The 18,758-nt window shown below is 52.1% G+C and overlaps 4 protein-coding genes across 10 annotated transcripts; 3 read left to right on the forward strand and 1 right to left on the reverse strand.

The window, feature by feature from the left end:
* The first annotated feature begins 387 nt into the window (after nt 1-387).
* On the forward strand, nt 388-3,366 carry Naa80 (N-alpha-acetyltransferase 80, NatH catalytic subunit). Of its 4 annotated transcripts, none has more exons than XM_076867666.1 (2): nt 388-472; nt 2,201-3,366. In XM_076867666.1, the coding sequence occupies exon 2, from the start codon at nt 2,215-2,217 to the stop codon at nt 3,151-3,153; it is 939 nt and encodes a 312-aa protein (XP_076723781.1). In that variant the 5' UTR covers nt 388-472; nt 2,201-2,214; the 3' UTR covers nt 3,154-3,366. The 4 variants fall into 4 exon arrangements, with proteins under 4 accessions (XP_076723781.1, XP_076723778.1, XP_076723780.1 ...); XM_076867663.1 differs by having other exon boundaries at nt 391-472; nt 1,983-3,366; XM_076867665.1 differs by lacking the exon at nt 388-472 and adding an exon at nt 479-882 and having other exon boundaries at nt 1,983-3,366.
* Nucleotides 408-6,008, forward strand: Hyal3 (hyaluronidase 3). Of its 3 annotated transcripts, none has more exons than XM_076867660.1 (4): nt 408-472; nt 4,082-4,992; nt 5,377-5,466; nt 5,575-6,008. In XM_076867660.1, the coding sequence occupies exons 2-4, from the start codon at nt 4,105-4,107 to the stop codon at nt 5,842-5,844; spliced, it is 1,248 nt and encodes a 415-aa protein (XP_076723775.1). In that variant the 5' UTR covers nt 408-472; nt 4,082-4,104; the 3' UTR covers nt 5,845-6,008. The 3 variants fall into 3 exon arrangements, with proteins under 3 accessions (XP_076723775.1, XP_076723776.1, XP_076723777.1); XM_076867662.1 differs by having other exon boundaries at nt 425-472; nt 4,848-4,992; XM_076867661.1 differs by lacking the exon at nt 5,377-5,466.
* A 616-nt stretch (nt 6,009-6,624) lies between these two features.
* Nucleotides 6,625-12,429, forward strand: Ifrd2 (interferon related developmental regulator 2). Its single transcript, XM_076867455.2, has 12 exons — nt 6,625-6,853; nt 9,465-9,584; nt 9,672-9,756; nt 9,862-9,986; nt 10,071-10,228; nt 10,392-10,442; nt 10,527-10,705; nt 10,795-10,900; nt 11,237-11,374; nt 11,463-11,591; nt 11,670-11,765; nt 11,916-12,429. The coding sequence occupies exons 1-12, from the start codon at nt 6,799-6,801 to the stop codon at nt 11,994-11,996; spliced, it is 1,323 nt and encodes a 440-aa protein (XP_076723570.2). The 5' UTR covers nt 6,625-6,798; the 3' UTR covers nt 11,997-12,429.
* Lsmem2 (leucine rich single-pass membrane protein 2) lies at nt 12,082-17,757 on the reverse strand. Of its 2 annotated transcripts, XM_076867457.1 has the most exons (5): nt 17,652-17,717; nt 16,948-17,038; nt 13,566-13,676; nt 13,299-13,484; nt 12,082-13,099 (listed from the first exon to the last, which is right to left on the reverse strand). In XM_076867457.1, exons 3-5 carry the CDS (start codon nt 13,660-13,662, stop codon nt 12,966-12,968), a joined length of 417 nt encoding a protein of 138 aa, XP_076723572.1. In that variant the 5' UTR covers nt 13,663-13,676; nt 16,948-17,038; nt 17,652-17,717; the 3' UTR covers nt 12,082-12,965. The 2 variants fall into 2 exon arrangements, with proteins under 2 accessions (XP_076723572.1, XP_076723571.1); XM_076867456.1 differs by lacking the exon at nt 16,948-17,038 and having other exon boundaries at nt 17,652-17,757.
* Between the last annotated feature and the right edge of the window lie 1,001 nt (nt 17,758-18,758).

Genomic DNA, 18,758 nt, shown 5'->3' on the forward strand with positions numbered 1-18,758 from the left:
AAAACGCGACAGGATCTGGGGCGGGGACGGGGCGGAATCCTCTGGAGGAAGGGCCTGCGTCTGGCTAAAGCAGGGGCCTCGGGGCTGGGCCTCCACGGAGCCGAATTGGGGCAGTGACGCAGGGGACCAGAGGCGGGACCTTCACGAGTCGGGTCTAGGAGGAAGCCGTGCCAACAGATCCAGCCTAGCTCAGCAGGAGCGGCAGCCATAGCAGAGGCGGCGCTGGCTCAGTGTTGTGACGCGCAGAACCAGGGGCGGGGCCTAGGCGGGGAAGTTCCCTTACCGGCTGAGGGCCTGACCACCTCGGGAGATTTAGGACTAGGAAGTGTGCTGCAGATTGCGATGGCTGCAGTACGTCCGCCGCACCGCTGGGGACCAGCGCGGACCGACCGAAGAGTCTGAGCGAGAGACAGTGGGATACCGAGCCGTGCGGAGCGAGGACGCGGGACATCCCCGAGCCCGGAATCAACATGTCAGTACCGCCCCCACCCCACTACTGCCTGTCGGTGCTTCCCGCGCGTACGGTCCCCAACTAACCGTGTCTTCCCGCATGCCCTCCCTGCGTCGGTGTTCTTTCCTAGAACATACCGAGCCATACCTACCCAGAGAGTTAAATTTTCGAAGCCCCACCCCCAAAACTCCACCGTCTATGATCTACAGAAGTGGGAAAGGGAGTTAGGTATTAGCCGAGGCAGAGGAGACAGTGGAGTGGCTTTTTAAAGACCCAGAGACTAGCCCCGCCCACAGTGGGTGGGGTTGGCACTGAAGGGGTTAAGCCCGCCTGGCATCCTGGAACTGCAGGCGGATCCTGGGCTTACTCCTTCCAGACCAAGGGTGCTGCTGCTGCTACTACTGTTGCTGCCACTGAGGTGGCTGATGCAGGTGAGGGGCTTAGATCCCTGTGAATGGGATGTGATGTGAGGGGAGGGAGATGCCTCTTATTGACTAGTGTTGTTGGATTGTCCTCAAGCTCAGGGAAGATGGGGAAGGAGGGTCAGGAGGCACTGTCTGGAGCAGGAGTAGAGGTGTGGGGCCCAGCTGCTCACCCAGTGTAAGAAATCCTCTAGTATAGACCCTCTTGCCAGCAAGACCTGGAATAAGGTGGGCAAACAATGGTGTTTGAGAACAGGAGATCTGGGCCCCCAACCAGGTAGCCGTTGGGCGCCTCAGTGGATAAAGGAAGGAAACTGTGGTCCTTATCGAGGGTGGCTACGAAACTCAGGCCAGAGGGAACCAGGCCTGCAGAAGCAACATTATATGTGATTGTAGGCTAGACCCTGGGCTGGTGCTACTGGGGCCCCATCTGTGGGGACAGTTGAGTCCCTGCCCAAAGTCTCCTGAGCTGGGCAGAGTTGAAGAAGGGGCCATGGGCTTTGGGCCCCAGGCAAGAAAGGCAGTAGACAGAAGGGAAGCTGAGCTGATGGGTGAGTGCATGGGGCCTAAGGGTCACCCAGGCAATTGAAAAGGCTGGGAGCTGAAGGAAAGCTGATATGTAAGGAGATGGAAGGGACAGGGGAACTCCTGGGGGCAGCGTTTCCTCCATGGAAAACCTCAGGTGGGTGTGAACAGGAGGCATAATGTCTGGTTTGCACCTTATGTGTGCAAGGTTGGCCAGCCATATTGGACTTCTAGAGATAAAACGGCCAGCAAGTATTAGCTGGGTTGACTGTCCACACACAGTGAGGTTCTAGGGAGGACAAATTTATAACCACAGTGGGTAGAGACCAGGACCCGTGGGTTCTGCCCCAGTCTTCAGCATTCACCATTACTCTCAGCCTTCCTTCAGTATGTGGCAGGGCACATGGGTCCATACACCCTGCCCCCCTCCACCTGAGGTATAAAGGATGGGTCTCTTCCAGGCCACCTGTATCATCAGGTGAGTTTGGAATAAGGTGCAGCCCATCATGCCCCAGTCCTAGGATGCATGTGCCCCTTTGCACTCATCAGTCCTTCCCTGCCCCAACCTTGTCTTCCTGCCATAGCCCAGCATGGCTGTTATTGATAGGAGGAGAGCCCTTGTAGTCTGAGGAGATGCCACTGCTTGAAGACTGGGCCTTAATCTCCAGCCTGGCACTGAGCCACCTGCAGCCTAACAGGAGTTAACCTTGGCTCCCAGCCTGACTCAGCTGAGCCTGGATCCTACGAGTAGGCAAGAGCTCACTCTGAGCCCCTGGCCCAGCTACTCTGACCTCTACCCTAGACCCTCTGCACTGGATGGAGCTGATCCTGAGTAACAGCCCAGCAAAACTGACTCTGGGTCCTGCTTGCCAACCAAAGTTGACCCTGAGATTCAACCTGACCAAGCTAACCCTGGATCCCACACACCAGCCAGAGGTGACCCTGAGCCCCAGGCTAGCTGAGCTGACCCTGGATTCCACATGCCATTCAGAGATGACACTCCGTCCTGACCCAGCTGAGCTAACGCTGGATCCCAGACACCAGCCAGAGGAGACCCCACTCCCCAGCCTGGCTGAGTTGACACTGGAGCCTGTGCATTGTCGACCTGAGCTCCTGGATGCTTGTGCTGACCTCATCAATGACCAGTGGCCCCGCAGCCGTGCTTCTCGCCTACACTCCTTGGGCCAGTCCTCAGATGCCTTCCCTCTCTGCCTGATGCTGCTGAGTCCCGGTCTTACCCCTGAAGCAGCTCCCATTGTGGTGGGTCATGCCCGTCTGTCACGAGTGCTGGATCTGCCCCAGAGCCTCTTAGTGGAAACAGTGGTGGTGGCCCGAGCCTTTAGGGGCCGTGGCTTTGGCCGCCGTCTCATGGAGGGCCTGGAAGTCTTTGCTCGGGACCGGGGCTTCCGTCGGCTGCACCTTACCACTCATGATCAGCTGTACTTCTATGCCCACCTGGGCTACCAGTTGGGTGAGCCTGTTCAAGGCCTTGTCTTCACCAGCCAACGGCTGCCCTCCACCCTGCTCCGTGCCTTCCCAAGGGCCCCCTCTTCCCGGCCATCCTGCAAAGTCCCAAGCCTGATTGCCCAAGCAGCCCCAAGGGGACCTGAGGGGCCTCCAGTGCCACCACCCCCTCCCCTGCCCCAGCCCACCTCACCCTCATCTCTAGTAGGGCCCCTTCCACAAAGCCTGCTGGAGACACAATACCAAGACCTCAGGGGATGCCCCATATTCTGGATGGAAAAAAATATCTGAGGGCCCCTTGGGACAAAGCACTGCCCTTCTGAGACACTGGACTTCCCAGAACAATACCAGCCTCAGCCCACTGACCATATTTCATCCCTTAACCCCTGGGGGCAGCTTTAGCCTGGTATGTTTCCTGGGTATCAGTGGGGGGCTAAATGGGAGCTCCAGTAGCTCTGGCTTAGAGTCATCAGTGTAGCTGAATAAAGGCTTCTGTTGAGTGTAGGTGTGACAGTTCTTTGTTGATCTCCACCCTCACTTTTCAGGTTCCCTATTCCTGAAGAAGTCCTGGGATCCAGATTGGCTCTGGGGCCATTGATGGGGTGACGTCTGTCCTTTGCCCCTCCTAACTTGCCAGTCACAGGAGACAGAATAGCTCTTCCTTTCCCCATTCATTCCCTCATTACCTTTCACTGAGCCCTTACTGTGCCTGGCCCTGGACTGGGCATAGGAAATGGGGAATTATACAAGGTCTCATTCAAGGGGACAGATGGGCATACCATGTCAGGATCCATTGTGGGATAAGGAAGTTCAGAGGCTTTGGGAGGACAAGGGCCCTCACTTCTTCTAGGGGTCCAGAATACCCAGAGGTGATGATACTGAGTAGGAATTAAGTGAGGCAGACAAGGTGGTGAGAGCTGAGTGTTCTTGGAGCAGGGAACAAGATGGGAAGATGAAAGAAGGGGACTTGTGATAGCTGTGGGGTGAGGAGGTCTTGGAGGACACGGTGGTACCTTGACAGAGACAGAGAACACCAGAGGAGAACTACCTAGACCAGTTTGGGATATGGCTGCTCTGAAAGGCTTACAGGATCCCTTGGAAACCACCTTTTCCCCATCCCCTGTCCTTGTGGGGAGGAGCTAGGGAGCTTTCCCTGCTCTTCCTTCTGTGCAGAAGGCATGGCTGTGGACTCCAAGCTCATATCCCTTTTTTTCTACAGGTTTCCATCTCTGTGTTACGACCATGCAGCTAGGCCCAGTCCTGATGATGGGGGTGGCCCTGTGCCTGGGGTATGGCCAGCCCTTGCCACAGGCTCCTGATCACCCCTTCTATGTGATATGGAACGTACCCTCAGCACGCTGTAAGGCCCACTTTGGTGTGCACTTACCACTGAAAGCCTTGGGCATCATAGCCAACCATGGACAGCTTTTCCATGGCCAGAACATCTCCATCTTCTACAAGAACCAGCTTGGCCTCTATCCCTACTTTGGGCCCAGAGGCACAACTCACAATGGGGGTATCCCCCAGGCTGTGTCCCTAGGCCGCCACCTGGCACAGGCTACACATCAGATCCGTCATAGCCTAGGACCCAGCTTTGCTGGCCTAGCAGTGTTGGACTGGGAGGAGTGGTATCCTCTCTGGTCTGGGAACTGGGGCCGCCGCCACACCTACCAGGCAGCCTCCCAGGCTTGGGCACAGCAGGTATTCCCTGACTTGCACCCTCAAGAGCAGCTCCACAAAGCCCGTGCTGGCTTTGAACAGGCAGCCCGCGCACTGATGGAGAACACACTGCAGCTGGGCCAGACACTGCGACCCCATGGACTCTGGGGCTTCTATCGTTACCCAGCCTGTGGCAATGCCTGGCATGGTACAGCTTCCAACTACACAGGCCACTGCCATGCAGCCACCCTTGCCCGCAACACCCAATTGCATTGGCTCTGGGCTGCCTCCAGTGCTCTCTTCCCCAGCATCTATCTCCCACCCAGGCTACCACCTACTCACCACCAGGCCTTTGTTCGACACCGCCTGGAGGAGGCCTTTCGTGTGGCCCGTGCTGGGCACACACATCCTCTGCCCGTCCTGGCATATGCCCGCCTCACACTCCGGAAATCTGGGAGGTTCCTGTCCCAGGTAAGTAGAAGGTGAAATTTAGGGGTCTACATTGAGCACTATGGTCCTGTCCTATAGAAGTCTTAAGGAGAAGACCTTGATTTAAAAGGAAGGTCCTAGTCTAGGGGTTCTTAGAGGAAAGCCCTATCCTGGAGCATCTGAAAAAGGAGCCATGGCTCTGTGTCAGAAGGTCTGAAAGTGTAAGTCAGGGTATAACCTTTGGAACCCTGGTCCAAGGGGAGTCATTCTGAGTGGAGGGCATGTGAAACCCTCTCAAAGACCCAGTGCAAAGGCACCCAACTCTAGAGTTGGAACCAATTGTGACAGTAAAAGTTTCTTGATCGTGAAGGTGGGCCCAGATGGGTCCAGCCAGTTCAGCCTGGCTTAGCAGCTTTTTGCCTCCAGAATGACCTGGTTCAGACCATTGGTGTGAGCGCAGCACTGGGGGCAGCCGGCGTGGTGCTCTGGGGGGACCTGAGCTTCTCCAGTTCTAAGGTGATCATTATCCCCTTCCGCCTGTACATGCTGGGGCCCAGGATGGGGGAGAGGCCTTGTCAAGGATTTGGAGCAAGAGCACTGACACATCCTTTCCTTCCACCTCAGGAGAAGTGCTGGAGTCTCCATGACTACCTGGTGAGCACCCTAGGCCCCTATGTGATCAATGTGACCAGAGCAGCCACAGCCTGCAGTCTCCAGCAGTGCCATGGCCATGGGCGCTGTGCCTGGCAAAACCCAGGAAAAATAGAAGCCTTTCTGCACCTGCAGCCAGATGGCAGCCTTGGAGCTTGGGAGTCTTTCAGCTGTCGCTGTTACTGGGGCTGGACTGGCCCTACCTGCCAGGAGCCAAGGCCTGGGCCTAAGAAAGCAGTATAAAGCCAGGAGTCCCTGTTCCTATCTAATCTTGTCCCTGCTGCCACTTTCCTAGTCCTGGAGGAACTCCCCCTTTTGCTCTATTCAGCTTACAGTCAATACCTTTCCAAGCACACACTTTCGCTCCCACTTCCCTTGGGATCTCTGAGGGGTGGAAAGGGCCAGAAAAAAACGCTTATAAAACCAAAGTCCTCTGAGATCATCTTACTCCTCAAGACACAAAGCAACCTCTGGCAAAGTCAGGGCTCCAGCTGGTTAAGGGTTGCCAGTCCAGGGCTTTGTTCCTATATCTTAGTGGGTCCACAGAGAAGTCACAGGAGGGCCATCCACGGGCAGATGTTCCCAAGAAATCTGGGATAAGGTCTCTAAATGCTAAGCTGTTATCTGTTACTACGTTTTCATCATAAAGTCACTTTTTCTTTCATTGTCTGAAAGGGTCTGTTCTCCTTATAGGGTCCCAGGATTTAGCCTGAGGCTTTGAGCAAGTGAACCGCTGCAAGGGCCCTAAAATGTCCGTCTTGCCATGGTGCTTCATCCGTGGAAGGAAAGATCAGAGTTAAGGACTGTGCCATCCTGCACAGCGCGGGGCTGGACGTCAGGCAGGGCATTGTGGGTGCAGAGTTCAGACAGGGCGGGCACGGCTTGTGGATCCAGGAGTTAACTGCGACTACCGTGGTGCTCTGCTTCTAGACAGCAGGCCCTAACCTGTGCGCGCAGCCCCCTGGGAATAGTAGTTCCGGGGCCGTGGATGTGGGTCTGAACCAGGTGGCCGGGAACTCGCCTTCCCAGCTACCCGTTTGGCAGGGCGGGGCGCCTCGCGAAGATGGTGGCGCGCGTGGCGTGTGGCTCCCGTCGTCTGTCCAAGTCTCAGCACAGCGCACCGGCCAGCATCTCGCTGGTTTGGAGCGCCCGCCCGCCTGGTCCCTGACCCCGCGCCCCCCATACCCAGTTCCCAGCATGCCCCGCGCCCGTAAGGGCAACGCGCCCCGCAAGGGCGGCCAGCGCCGCGGAGGTGAGTGGGGGGCTCCAGGCAGCTGTTCAGCAGCGAGCAGAGGCCCCGCGTGGGTCCCCGTCGTGTCCCCGAGGGTCCTGGGGCTGGGAACATCTCTTGAGTAGCCTAGCCTCCCAGAACTGTGCCGAGGCCCGCACGTGTCCCAGCAGGCATCGGCCACGTGTGCGCCCAACTTGAGCGCGCTGCCAGCCGCGTGTCGGGATCCCGCGTTCCCAGTGGTGACTCAGCCAGTACCTTTGGACATTAATTTTCCCACTGCCCCTCCACCCCATTTGCCTGCTGGGGTGGGTAAACCTACTGGACAGAGAGCGAAGCTAGCCTCCTTGCCAAGTCCGTGTCCTTTGGTGGTCTGGACAGGGAAGCTGGCAGACGCCTAACTTGCTCCCCAAACTGAAAGAGGTGAGGTGCGAGTGGGAAACTACAGAATCCGGGTGATTCTTGTCAGGGGACTGGATGAATACCCTAGAGCCTGAGGCAGTCTTAGTTATTGCTTATCAACCAAGAACCTGTCCTGTTGAAGTAAACACATATGTTTGTTCTGATGCGATAGAGTGTCTGACCACCGCCTAATGGGCCTTGGGTGTGGAACACTAAATAGGGTAGTGACAGTTCAAAGGGACTGGTGCTGAAACTTTTTCACTGAGTGGTGTCAGCCCCAGACTGAGGAACTTAGGAAATCACATGCAAAGAGATCCTCTGGGTGAATTCTGAGAAGATGAGAAGAGATAACCATGGAAAGAGAGCAGGTTGTACAGAGATTTGGCAGCTTTGGGGATCATAACACAGTGGAGCAAATGAGAGAAGGCTGGGCTGCTTTTGCAGCTAGGTAGAGAAGAAGTGATCAGGGGCAGAGTGCCTGCTGGACTTTTTCCTACAGGCAAGGAGTATAAGTAGTTTCTGAGATGTAGGGCCAGCCTTGTCGTCAGAATCTGTCCAGGGCTTTGCCACAGTAGCCACCCTTACCGAAGTAGAACGTAGCCTTGGACAGAACACATATCAGGAAGGCTCTTGCTAGAGATTTCCCTGTGTTCTCCTTTTTTAGGGGCCAGTTTCTTCTCTACCAGGGTCAGGAGGGCTGTGTTTATCTAAAATCCACCATAGCTGAAGGTCCTGGATGGACCAAAGGAAGCTCAGAAGACAATATACTTGAAGCATGGGATACCCAGCACATTCAGTAGAAGCTGGGCTTTTGCCCTCAGAACTCATAGGTGGCTTGATGAATTTGTTGGCCTGCAGCAGAGCCATAACAAACCACTTGTTTTCAGCTGCTCCACCTTAAAGTGATACATTTGCTTCTCTGTTTTGCATATAGAGAAATGGAGGCTTCAAAGCCAGGGCAACTGACCCATTACAACTCTGTTAAGATATAGAGCTGGGGGTGCTGGGGTTTGTGGTTTAGCAGTAGACTGCTCGCCTAGTATGTTCAAGGCCCTGGGTTCGATCCTTGGCACCACATAAAAATAAATAAAATAAAGGTATTGAGTCCAACTACAACTAAAAAATAAATACTAAAAAGAAAAGATGTAGAGCTGGGGGCTTGGGTTGTGGCTCAGTGGTAGAGCACTTGCCTGGCAAGTGTAAGGCACTGGGTTTGATTCTCAGCACCTCATAACAATAAATAAACAAAATGAATGTGTTAAAAAACAGAGAAAAAGTTGGCTGTGGCTATGGCTCAGTGGTAAAGTGCTTCCCTAGCATGCATGAGGCACTGGGTTCAATTCTCAGCACCACATACAAATAAATAAAATAAAGGTCCATTAACAATTAAAAAATATTTTTTAAAAAGTAGAGCTGGGGACCAAGGGTGTAGTCCAGTGATAGGACACTTGCCTAGCAAGTCCAAGGCCCTGGGTTTGCTCCCTAGCTTGGGGGGAAAAAAAGAAGTGAGCTGGAGTTTGAACCCCAGGTCTGCCTAACTATAATCTAAGACCCTGACCTTTGTATTGCCCACTTTAGGGCATAATCCAAGCTGGGCCACAGGCCTAGTTGGACCCATACAGCCCCTCCCTTCTACCTCTAGTTTGGCTCCCAGTCTCCTCCTTAAAACAGGCTTTGAGGGCTGGGGATATGGCTCAAGTGATAGCGCGCTCACCTGGCATGCGTGCGGCCTGGGTTTGATCCTTAGCACCACATACAAATAAACGTTGTGTCCGCCGAAAACTAAAAAATTAATATTAAAAAATTCTCTCTCTCTTAAAAACAAAAAACAGGCTTTGATCTCAGGGAGCCTCTTCCCACCAAGTCTGCCACATTATCCCTAGCTGGGCCTTATTCTTGAAACTTTTCAAAAGATTGATCTCCTTCCCTTTTTCCTCCTTGGCTCAAGTCTGCTATTTCAGTTTGTGTACTGCCCAACTCAGTTTTGGCCCCCTCATCTTTGAGAGTGGGGCAGCATTCTGTCTTGTTTAGTCATGAGGTTGAATGAGATATGCCCAACCCTCATTAATGGAAGCAAGCCACCTTTTTTGTTTGTTTGTTTGAGACAGGGTCTTGCTGTTTGCTAAGGCTGCCCTCAAACTTGCAATTCTCCTGCCTCAGCCTCCTGAGTAGTTGGGATTACAGTTGTACACCACTGAACCCTACAAACATATCCTGTTTTTACTCTCATCAGGTGCCCGGAGCAGTGCCCAAGCTGACTCAGGTTCCAGTGAGGATGAGGCAGCCAGTGAGGCCCGCAGCACCACCAGTGACTGTCCCAGCCTTCTCAGCACCACAGCAGAGGACAGTCTGGGTGAGAGCAGGTGGCAGTTTGGTCGGGGCTTGGCTCAGGCTCCACTGGGCGAGGGCAAGAAGTGGTGCTGACCCACTGGCCTTGCAGGGGGGGATGCCGTGGATGAGCAGGGCCAACAGGAAGACCTTGAGGAAAAGCTGAAGGAATATGTGGACTGCCTCACAGACAAGAGGTATTCCTGGCTGCCAGCCAACTCCTACAGTGGGGCCCTGCTCAGCCCATGCCAAATATGACAAAGGAGGCTGGCCCCCATGACCCCCCTTCTCTATTTCCCCAGTGCCAAGACCCGGCAAGGAGCGCTAGAGAGCCTGCGCCTGGCCCTGGCCTCCCGCCTACTTCCTGACTTCTTACTAGAGCGCAGCCTTACACTGACTGATGCCCTGGAAAAGTGCCTCAAGAAAGGTTAGGCCCTTAGGATGCATGGGGAACCTTAACTAGGCAGGAGGTGATCCTTGCTGCCTTGGGCTAACTGAAAGGATCCCACAGGGAAGGGCGAGGAACAGGCCCTGGCTGCTGCTGTCCTAGGCCTGCTGTGTGTGCAGCTGGGCCCTGGACCCAAGGGTGAGGAGCTGTTCCACAGCCTGCAGCCCCTGCTGATCTCTGTGCTTAGTGACAGCACAGCTAGCCCTGCTGCCCGGCTCCAAGTGAGTATTCCCAAGCGCCAAAGAACCTTTCCTTCACCTTATCCCTAAGTAGAGTGATAGATTTCACCTGTTCAGGCTCCCCGACTCTAAGGGAGTTGAGCCCCACAGCTGGGAAGCTGGGTTCACTCCCTAACCAGGTCTGGCTCTGTCCTCCTCCCAACAGTGTGCTTCTGCTCTCGGCTTGGGTTGCTATGTGGCTGCTGCTGATGTCCAGGTGAGTGGCCTTTGGACACAAGTGGTACCACCTAAACCCTTAGGTCTGTCCCTGAGTCCATCCCCTGCCTCCCTGTGCTCCTAGGACCTGGTCTCTTGTCTTGCCTGCTTGGAAGGTGTTTTCAGCCGGTCCTGTGGCACAGGTGGTTCCACAACTCCTGTGGTCCCTGCCAGTCTTCATGGGCTGCTTTGTGCTGCCCTGCAGGCCTGGGCATTGCTGCTCACCATCTGCCCCAGCACCCATATTAGCCACATCCTCAACAGGTAGGGGCAGCTGACCACTGGGAGTGGGAAGAGATCATGATGGGGCCCCCAACAATGCCCACATGTAGCTTAGCATGCCTCTTCCCTAGGCAGCTGCCCCGGCTGCCCCAGCTCTTGTCCAGTGAAAGTGTGAACCTGCGGATTGCTGCTGGTGAAACCATCGCACTACTCTTTGAGCTCGCCCGGGACCTTGAGGTATAAGGGACAATGGGGGTTGTGGGGGGTGCCTGCTTGTGCCATTGCCCATCCCAGACTGGATGCAGAACATGCCACAGATAACAGAGCAGCCTGGGGTCATTATGCAGGGAAGATGGTCTCAACATTGACTCACATGCTAGGAGCTGTGATGGGGACTCTGAATAGTGGTATTCTGTATAGGCAGAGGCCAAGGAGGGGTTGAGGGAGGTCAGACAGAAGAGGAGGATTCTCAGTGAAAGAAAGGCTTCAGGCAGCTTACATTAAGAGCCAACAGGGGGGAAAAAGAAAAAGCCTATGGAGCTCACAACCCCAATCTCCATCGCTCCCCCACAGGAGGACTTCATTTATGAGGACATGGAGGCACTCTGTGGTACCCTGCGCACTCTGGCCACTGACAGCAACAAGTACCGTGCTAAGGCTGACCGCCGGCGCCAACGCTCTACTTTCCGTGCTGTGCTGAACTTTGTTGAGGTGCGTGTGAGAACGAGTGTTTTCTAGCACGAGTGCATCCCCAGGCATAGCAGCCAAGCCCAGTCGTGTGGGCCCCTCTACCCTGCAGGGCAGTGAATGTGAGGAAGAGACAATCCGCTTTGGACTTGAAGTGCTCTATGTGGACAGCTGGGCTCGGCACCGGATCTATGCTGCCTTCAAGGATGTGCTGGGTTCCGGCATGCACCATCACCTTCAGGTGGGAGGCTACTCAGGGAGGGCTGCCCAGCTTGGCTACTTTGGACTGTCCTGAGTTTATTGCCTTCTTTGTCCCCAGAACAATGAGCTTCTTCGTGACATCTTTGGCCTGGGCCCGGTGCTGGTGCTGGATGCCACTGCCCTGAAGGCCTGCAAAATTTCACGCTTTGAGAAGGTTTGTGCCCTAGGCACCTGTACTTTCCCTCTCTTCCCGTTTCCTGGGGGCCTGGAGCTTAGCAAGGGCTGCCAGAGGAGCCTGGGCTTTTCCCTTCCTGGGCTTTTCCCTTCCTGGCTTACCACATCACTCTCTTTGCCCCTACCCCAGCACCTGTACAATGCTGCCGCCTTCAAAGCCCGGACCAAGGCTCGCAGCCGTGTAAGGGACAAGCGGGCAGACATCCTGTGAGGCGGACCAGCTGAAGAGAAGACTACCCTCTTTGTTGCCCATATTTTTAACAGAAGAGAGTGCAAGAACTGGTCTCTGCCAGTGATTGTCACTTTATTTTTTTAATGGCAAAACCAAAAACAGATATAGGGTGGATGGGTGAAGGGTCAGGACTTTTGGGACCCTGGCCTTTGTCCCTGCACTCAACCCTATGGCCTCTTCCTGCCCTTTCTCAGGTGAGGCCAAATGTGTGCCTCTCCCAGGGTAGTCAGTAGGGAAGCTATCTCTCCCTTTCCTTTTTTTAGGCCTTGTTCCCCTGGGGTGACACACTTTCTTTGCGAGACTGGCATCTGGACAAATGCCATCATAGTAGGTGTGGAAGCAAAGCAACCTGGAATGGATTTGTGCAGATTTTTAAAGATTATATAAGAGATAATTAAACAGAATGCTCAGCTTCTTGTGGCCTTGACTCCTAGGTATTTCGGCCTGCTCTCCCTCCCCATCCACCATCCCAAATTTGGGCCAGCTGGGTCTCCCCCATTTCACCTTTGTCCTCCATGGCAGTCTCTCCTCAAGTGGGGCTCCCTTACCTCAACTGAGAACCCAACCTGTCCTTGAGAACTGAGGCTGGACCCCCACTGAGAGGCCTGGCAATCACTGCAATGGGGCAGCTATTTCTAGACTTATGAACTTTTTATCTAGGGGTAGCCAGAGGGTGCTGACAGGCCACAGGAGAAGCCAGGAGGCTGGGGCCCTGTCTTGACCTTGAGCCACCCAAAGCAGGTCCTTGGCATCAGAAAGCTTAGCTTTATCTAGACCTGGCCTGAAGAGGTCAGGAGAGGGAGGCAGGCAGCTGTAGAGTCACATCAGGCTCTTGTACAAAAATTTCAACAAGGAAGTAGTGTAGACCAGCACTGGAAGAGGAGAGGCCTGCCCATGGCTGCTTTATTCCCCCACATAGAACCCCAGACCATGAGTTCAAGTGGTATCTCAGCTGGGTGTTCGGGCTTCACTGGAGTTCAGCCTCCTCAGCTGGCTGAGACTGGCTAAGCGGAGTTTGAGCAGAGTCTCCTCCTGTGTTCGAAGTGTGTGTGCTAGGACCCGCAGGGATTCACTCTGCAACACTGGAAATGTACAGGCATTTGTAGAACCTGTCAGACCACGTTGCTCCCCCAGACCTCCCCCAATCAACCCAGCATCAGGGAGTTCCCATTGACCCCTGACCACCCTTCATTGCTGCAGCATCTGCAGTTGCTCTTTCCAAAGAGCCACCCAATGCCTACTGCCTTGCCCTCAGTTCCCACCAGCTCTGTCCATCCCTACCACTCAGGTAGACAGCCAAGATTGCAAGCGCCAGGCAGGTGAGCACCAGCAGTGCCAGCAGTAATAGGAATCCCCCACGGTCACACACTGGGCTGCAGCCAGCCTGGGTACACAGTGATGGCGGCAAGACACCTAGCAGCTCATCCCACTGCCGTGCCTCTTCAGCCAAATAGGGACGAAGGGATCCTATGGGGAGGATGAGATATTAGGAGGGCAATTTCCTCTCCTCCCCCAGTATATCCATCTCTCACCCCTGCCCCTACCTACCTCCACTGTGCAGGTCACTGATGGACTCCACTCTGTGCAGATGCACCTCCTGAACATGGTTGGGGTCCAGTGGCCCCCTGCTCCTCTGGCTGTGCATTGATGCCACAGTGTCTGCAGGGAAGTGAGTCTGATTCAGCCAGACAGGTCACTTCTTCCCTTCTCCCAGATAGCCCTCAAGAAGCAGGGACTTGGGAAGGATGGGGACAATGGGAATTTGCTCCAACTCCCCTACAACTTCAGGAATGACCTTGGTTCAGATCCAGAACAACTTCAGCTACTTACTTGTACAGTAGCAGGTACACTCAACTTGTTACCATGTATCATTCCAAGGGACTTTCAGCTGCTTATCTGCCTGCTCATTTCTTTGTTTGTTTTTTGATGGTACTGGGGATTGAACCCAGAGCCTTTTGCATATGAGGCAAGCACTTTGCCAACTGAGCTATATTCCCCAGCCCCCTGCCTGCTCATTTCTAGCAAATAGTTATTCAGCCTTGCAGGACTAAGTCCACAGTACACACAGTTCAGTCCTCTTCTGTTTATCAAAGACCTGTAGACCTGTGAATTAGTCATCTGTCCAGACCTGGTGCTCTGTGCCTTCTGGGCAGCAAACAGCCCCATTCAAGACCTCATGGAAACTGGATGTGATGGCACAGGTTTGTAATTCCTGAAACTCAGGAGATTGAGGCAAGTGACTGCAAGTTCAAAGCCAGTCTCAGGGAGTCCCTGTCCGAACACATTGTGGAACCTTTTCTTCCTAGCCTTGCTTCTGTGTTCTTTAACAAACTGAGTGTGATTCTGCTGTTTTGCAAAAGCTGCTGTTTTCACTCAACATCACTGAGACTCCTCTATTAAAACACTTTCTCATGTCTCTGCAGGCATGAGAATCTAGTGCCTTGAACACACTAGGCAAACGCTATGCCACTGCACTGAGCCACGACCCCATCCCTTCTTGGTAGTCTTTAATGACAATTCCCAGAAGAGAAAATTTGGATCCAAGAAGGAAAGGCTTTTTTGGTTTGGTTTTGCTGTTATTTTCCAGTACTGAGTATTGAACCCAAGGTCTCACACTGCTAGGCAAGTGCTTTAGCACTGAGTACTTGCCCCCACCCCATTTTGTTTTTTTTATTTATTTATTTATTTATTTATTTATTTATTTTAAGAGAGAGGGAGAGAGAGAAAGAAGAGAATTTTTTAATATTTATTTTTTAGTTTTCAGCAGACACAACATCTTTATTTGTACGTGGTGCTGAGGATCGAACCCAGGGCCGCGCGCATACCAGGCGAGTGTGCTACCGCTTGAGCCACATCCCCAGCCCTATTTATTTATTTTTTAATTGTAGACGGACACAGTATCTTTTTTTTTAAGAGAGAGAGAATTTGTTTATTATTTATTTTATAGTTTTCAGTGGACACAACATCTTTATTTTATTATTATTTTTTTTTTAAAGAGAGAGTGGAGAGAGTGAGAGAGAATTTTTTTTAATATTTATTTTTTCAGTTTTTCGGCAGGCACAACATCTTTGTATGTGGTGCTGAGGATCGAACCCGGGCCACACGCATGCCAGGCGAGCGCGCTACCGCTTGAGCCACATCCCCAGCCCCAACATCTTTATTTTTTATTTTTATGTAGTGCTAAGGATTGAACCCAGCGCCCCGCGCACGCCAGGTGAGTGTGCTACTGCTTGAGCCACATTCCCAGCCCACAATATCTTTTTTAATTTATTTTTTTAATGTGGTGCTGAGGGTCCAACCCAGTGCCTCATGCATGTGAGCCAGGTGCTCAACCACTGAGCTACAACCCTAGCCCGTTTTTTTTTTTTTTTTTTTTTTTTAAATTAAACCCAGGGATGCTTAACCACTGAGCTGCATCCCCAGTCTTTTTTATTTTTTATTTTGAGACGGGGTCTTGCCAAGTTAACTCGGGGCCTTACTAAATTGCTGAGACTGACTTTCAACTTTCAGTCCCCCTGCCTCAGCCTCCCAAGCCTCTGAGATTATAGACATGTGCCATCATGCCTTTTTTTTTTTTTTTTTTGGTTGAGAGTCGGGGGAAGGTCTCACTGTGTCACCCAGGTGGGCCTCAAACTTGCCATCTTCCTGCCTCAGCCTCCAGAGAAAGCTGGTATTACAGGCATGGGCGACGATTTCTAGTAGGTATTTCGATTCTCAGCTATCATCAAATTTCCTCCAGAAGGTGTGTCTGCAGCCCCAATATCTCCAACATTAGGCATCCCCACTAGGGGGAAAAAGTTTATATGCACACAGTTGAATAGTATTTGTAATATGAGAGATAAGCAATTACCTTTATTTGCTATTTCTTTTATGGGTATGGAGATCAAACCCATATCCTTAATGTATGCTAGGTAAGTGCTATATCACTAAGCTACAACCTCAGCCTTGAGAAGTTGTCTTTTTTAATTTATTTGATGGGGTTTCTTGCTGGCCTCATACTCCTAGACTCTAGTGATCCTCCTCCCTCAGCCTCCCATGAACCATCAAAGTTTTTTGTTTGTTGTATTGTGGTACTGGATATTGAACCCAGGGGTACTCTACTGCTGAATTATACTCCCAGTCCTTTTTATATTTTACTTTTAGACAGGGTCTAAGTTGCCCAGGCTGACCTTGAACTTGCAGTTCTCCTGTCTTAGCCTCCTGAGTCACTGATATTACAGGTGTTATGCCCTTGTTCCTGGGCCATTAAAGTATTTTATGATTTCTAGATATGTAAAATATATATAGTATATATATGGTACTGAACCCATGTATGCTCTACCACTGAGCAAAATCCCCAGCCCTATTATTTATTTATTTACTTATTGGTACTGGGGATGGAACCCAGGGGTACTTCACCACTAAGCTACATCTCCAACTCAATTTTGAGACGGTCTCACTAAGATGCCCAGGTTGGCCTCAAACTTGTAATCCTCCTGCCTCAGCCTCTGAAGTTGCAACCATGTCCAGATAATCATATTTTCTTCTGGTGTTCTTTGACTTGATTTTTTAAAATCTTGGCCTCATTAAGAGCTCCAGATACCCACCTAAAAGTTGGATCAGGGAAGGGGGGCTTTAGAAGGATTCTTCTTGTTAGAGATAATGGTGGCTTTGAACTCTCTGGGTCTATCACTCTCAGGTCAATAACTCAACTTTCATATTTGCTTGAAGCTGTCCCTTAACATGCTCAAAAGCAAGACAAACAAAAATAGATGCTTCCAGACCTCAAGTCTGGGTGATAGTTTGAAGGTCAAGTACCCTCTTTATACTTAGTGTGCTTTTCCCTAATTTAAATTGAACACGGATTCTGTTTGTTACAAAAAAAAAAAAAAAACAGTAAATGTTATTGTTCAGATCTGCCCTCCCCCCAAAGATGAACATTTCCTCTTACCTGAGTTCAAGCCACTCCCCTGTAGTATAAAATGTTGGAAATGTGATGAGAGAGCCAGTCACCTTGACCAAGCTGTGCTGTGGGCTATCGCCTAGAACCATAGAGAAGCTAGTCCTGTGACATGGCCAGCCTTCAAATGCAGCTTCCTAGATTCCTGTTGCTGTGGCTCCTCTGAGCCTCAGGACTTTTTTTTATTAGTAAAGCAGTTAGATGAATGGCCACCAAGCTCTTGAACAGCTGAGTCAGTCTGTCCAGACTGAGGGACCTCAACCCTTAGTCGGGGAATATTTAGTCCTAAATTAGGGGAAGCCATAGGTCTATCTACTGCTCTGTCCCTAGGCAGTGCCCAAATGGGCCTACCCCCAGTCCCAGTTTTCTCCCTGAAAGAATAGCTGCACTAGCCAGGCAGCTGTCCGGATACCCACACCCACTAAGAGTGGCCTGTAGTTGACCCACTCCTAGTGGGTAGCTTTCCCCAATCCTTCCATGCAGGGAAAACTGAGATAGGGCCTAATGTGGGAAAGGGTTCTAAGCATGGAAGGCTTTTCATCCATGCATGGGATAGGTCCTTTTACTAGAGCTGGGACATGAAAATTGATGACTAGTCAAACAATGAGGTCAGTGGGACAGAGGGTGAGTCTCTCCATGGTTCACAGGGTAACAGGACTGGGGCCTTGCCCTCCCTCATGATCACCCTCTCCTACCTTCTTGAGTCCCCTCATGCATGGCAAGTGGTAGTCAGGGGGCCAATGAGGGTGCCGGTAGCAGGGCTGGACAAAGCAGCAGCAGCAGCTTCTCTGGGAGCCTGGGGAAGGCCTGGCCACTTTCCAATCTAGGCTTAAAATAGGCCTGAGCTCAGCCAGCTGGGCTATATTTAGAGGGGGCAGCTCTTAGCCATCAGAAGGGGCGGAGTGACCCACATGGGTCAGCCTAGACTATCTACCTGGTGATAGAGCTCAGCCAAGAGTGTGCTTCCACTAGTACATAGGTCCAGCAGCCTTCTCGGGGAACTATACAACTTCTATATGTACACAGGCCTTGGGGCCTTCATCCAGAATAGCCATCACAGGCTCAGTCTGTAGCAATGCCCCACATTGCAGCCATGACATAAAAGGAGACACTGCAACTCTATTCAGGCCTCACCTCTGTAGACCTTTACCCACAGCCTGGCCATCACCTTTCTGCAAACGTGAGACAAACACCCACCACTGTGTGACATGCTAGCACTAGAGATTGTGGATGTTGGACAACTGAAACCCGGTGCCATAAAGGTGCACACATAACACCTATGGTAGCCAGTGGACAGAACTGGATTGGAGATCAGAACTTCCACTACTACTCTTACAACCTTATGTAAAAGATCAACTTTCTCTGGCCTCTGTTTTCTTGATGACTGCCAGAGAAGAACAATGATTCCTCTCTGGCAGTCATCAAGAGCATACATACAATCATTTACCTGAAGCATTTACCCTGGAGCACAGTTTTGGTTCTCCCTGTCCTCTCAACAGGGCCCACATGGATCATGTGAAGATCCATAGTGCTGCTTACCCTTGAAGTGGAAGGGTGACTTCCAGCCCTCCCTCTATGAGAGGATCCCTGGGCCCCTCCTACCCAACTGAGGGAAGACTATGGGTTCTACCACCCAAAACATCCCCAATCCATCATTACATGGTATCAAACTGGCCTCCATACTGCTCCTCAAATTTGGTAATCTTGTTCTCCCTCAGGACTTTGCTCTGGCTGTTTCCTCCTGGAATGCTCTGCCCCAAAATATTCCTGTTGCTGTTTACTTCCTATCTTTCATCTCAAAT

This window comes from Callospermophilus lateralis, chromosome 10 (genome assembly GCF_048772815.1).
Source record: "Callospermophilus lateralis isolate mCalLat2 chromosome 10, mCalLat2.hap1, whole genome shotgun sequence".
Classification (NCBI taxonomy): Eukaryota; Metazoa; Chordata; class Mammalia; order Rodentia; family Sciuridae; genus Callospermophilus; species Callospermophilus lateralis.

What these genes read in the sequence shown, in the direction of transcription:
- Lsmem2 (XM_076867456.1), bottom strand. Translation starts at nt 17,673, where the DNA reads ATGCATGAGGGGACTCAAGAAG. An exon ending in GCATGAGGGGACTCAAGAAG is followed by an intron (nt 13,677 to 17,651) that starts GTAGGAGAGGGT and finishes ACTTCCCTGCAG; the next exon opens with ACACTGTGGCATCAATGCAC. An exon ending in CTTGGCTGTCTACCTGAGTG is followed by an intron (nt 13,100 to 13,298) that starts GTAGGGATGGAC and finishes GTACATTTCCAG; the next exon opens with TGTTGCAGAGTGAATCCCTG.
- Naa80 (XM_076867666.1), top strand. Translation starts at nt 2,215, where the DNA reads ATGGAGCTGATCCTGAGTAACAGCCCAGCAAAACTGACTCTGGGTCCT.
- Hyal3 (XM_076867660.1), top strand. Translation starts at nt 4,105, where the DNA reads ATGCAGCTAGGCCCAGTCCTGATGATGGGGGTGGCCCTGTGCCTGGGG. An exon ending in CTGGGAGGTTCCTGTCCCAG is followed by an intron (nt 4,993 to 5,376) that starts GTAAGTAGAAGG and finishes TTTTGCCTCCAG; the next exon opens with AATGACCTGGTTCAGACCAT. An exon ending in TGAGCTTCTCCAGTTCTAAG is followed by an intron (nt 5,467 to 5,574) that starts GTGATCATTATC and finishes CTTCCACCTCAG; the next exon opens with GAGAAGTGCTGGAGTCTCCA.
- Ifrd2 (XM_076867455.2), top strand. Translation starts at nt 6,799, where the DNA reads ATGCCCCGCGCCCGTAAGGGCAACGCGCCCCGCAAGGGCGGCCAGCGC. An exon ending in CACAGCAGAGGACAGTCTGG is followed by an intron (nt 9,585 to 9,671) that starts GTGAGAGCAGGT and finishes CTGGCCTTGCAG; the next exon opens with GGGGGGATGCCGTGGATGAG. An exon ending in GGAAAAGTGCCTCAAGAAAG is followed by an intron (nt 9,987 to 10,070) that starts GTTAGGCCCTTA and finishes AGGATCCCACAG; the next exon opens with GGAAGGGCGAGGAACAGGCC.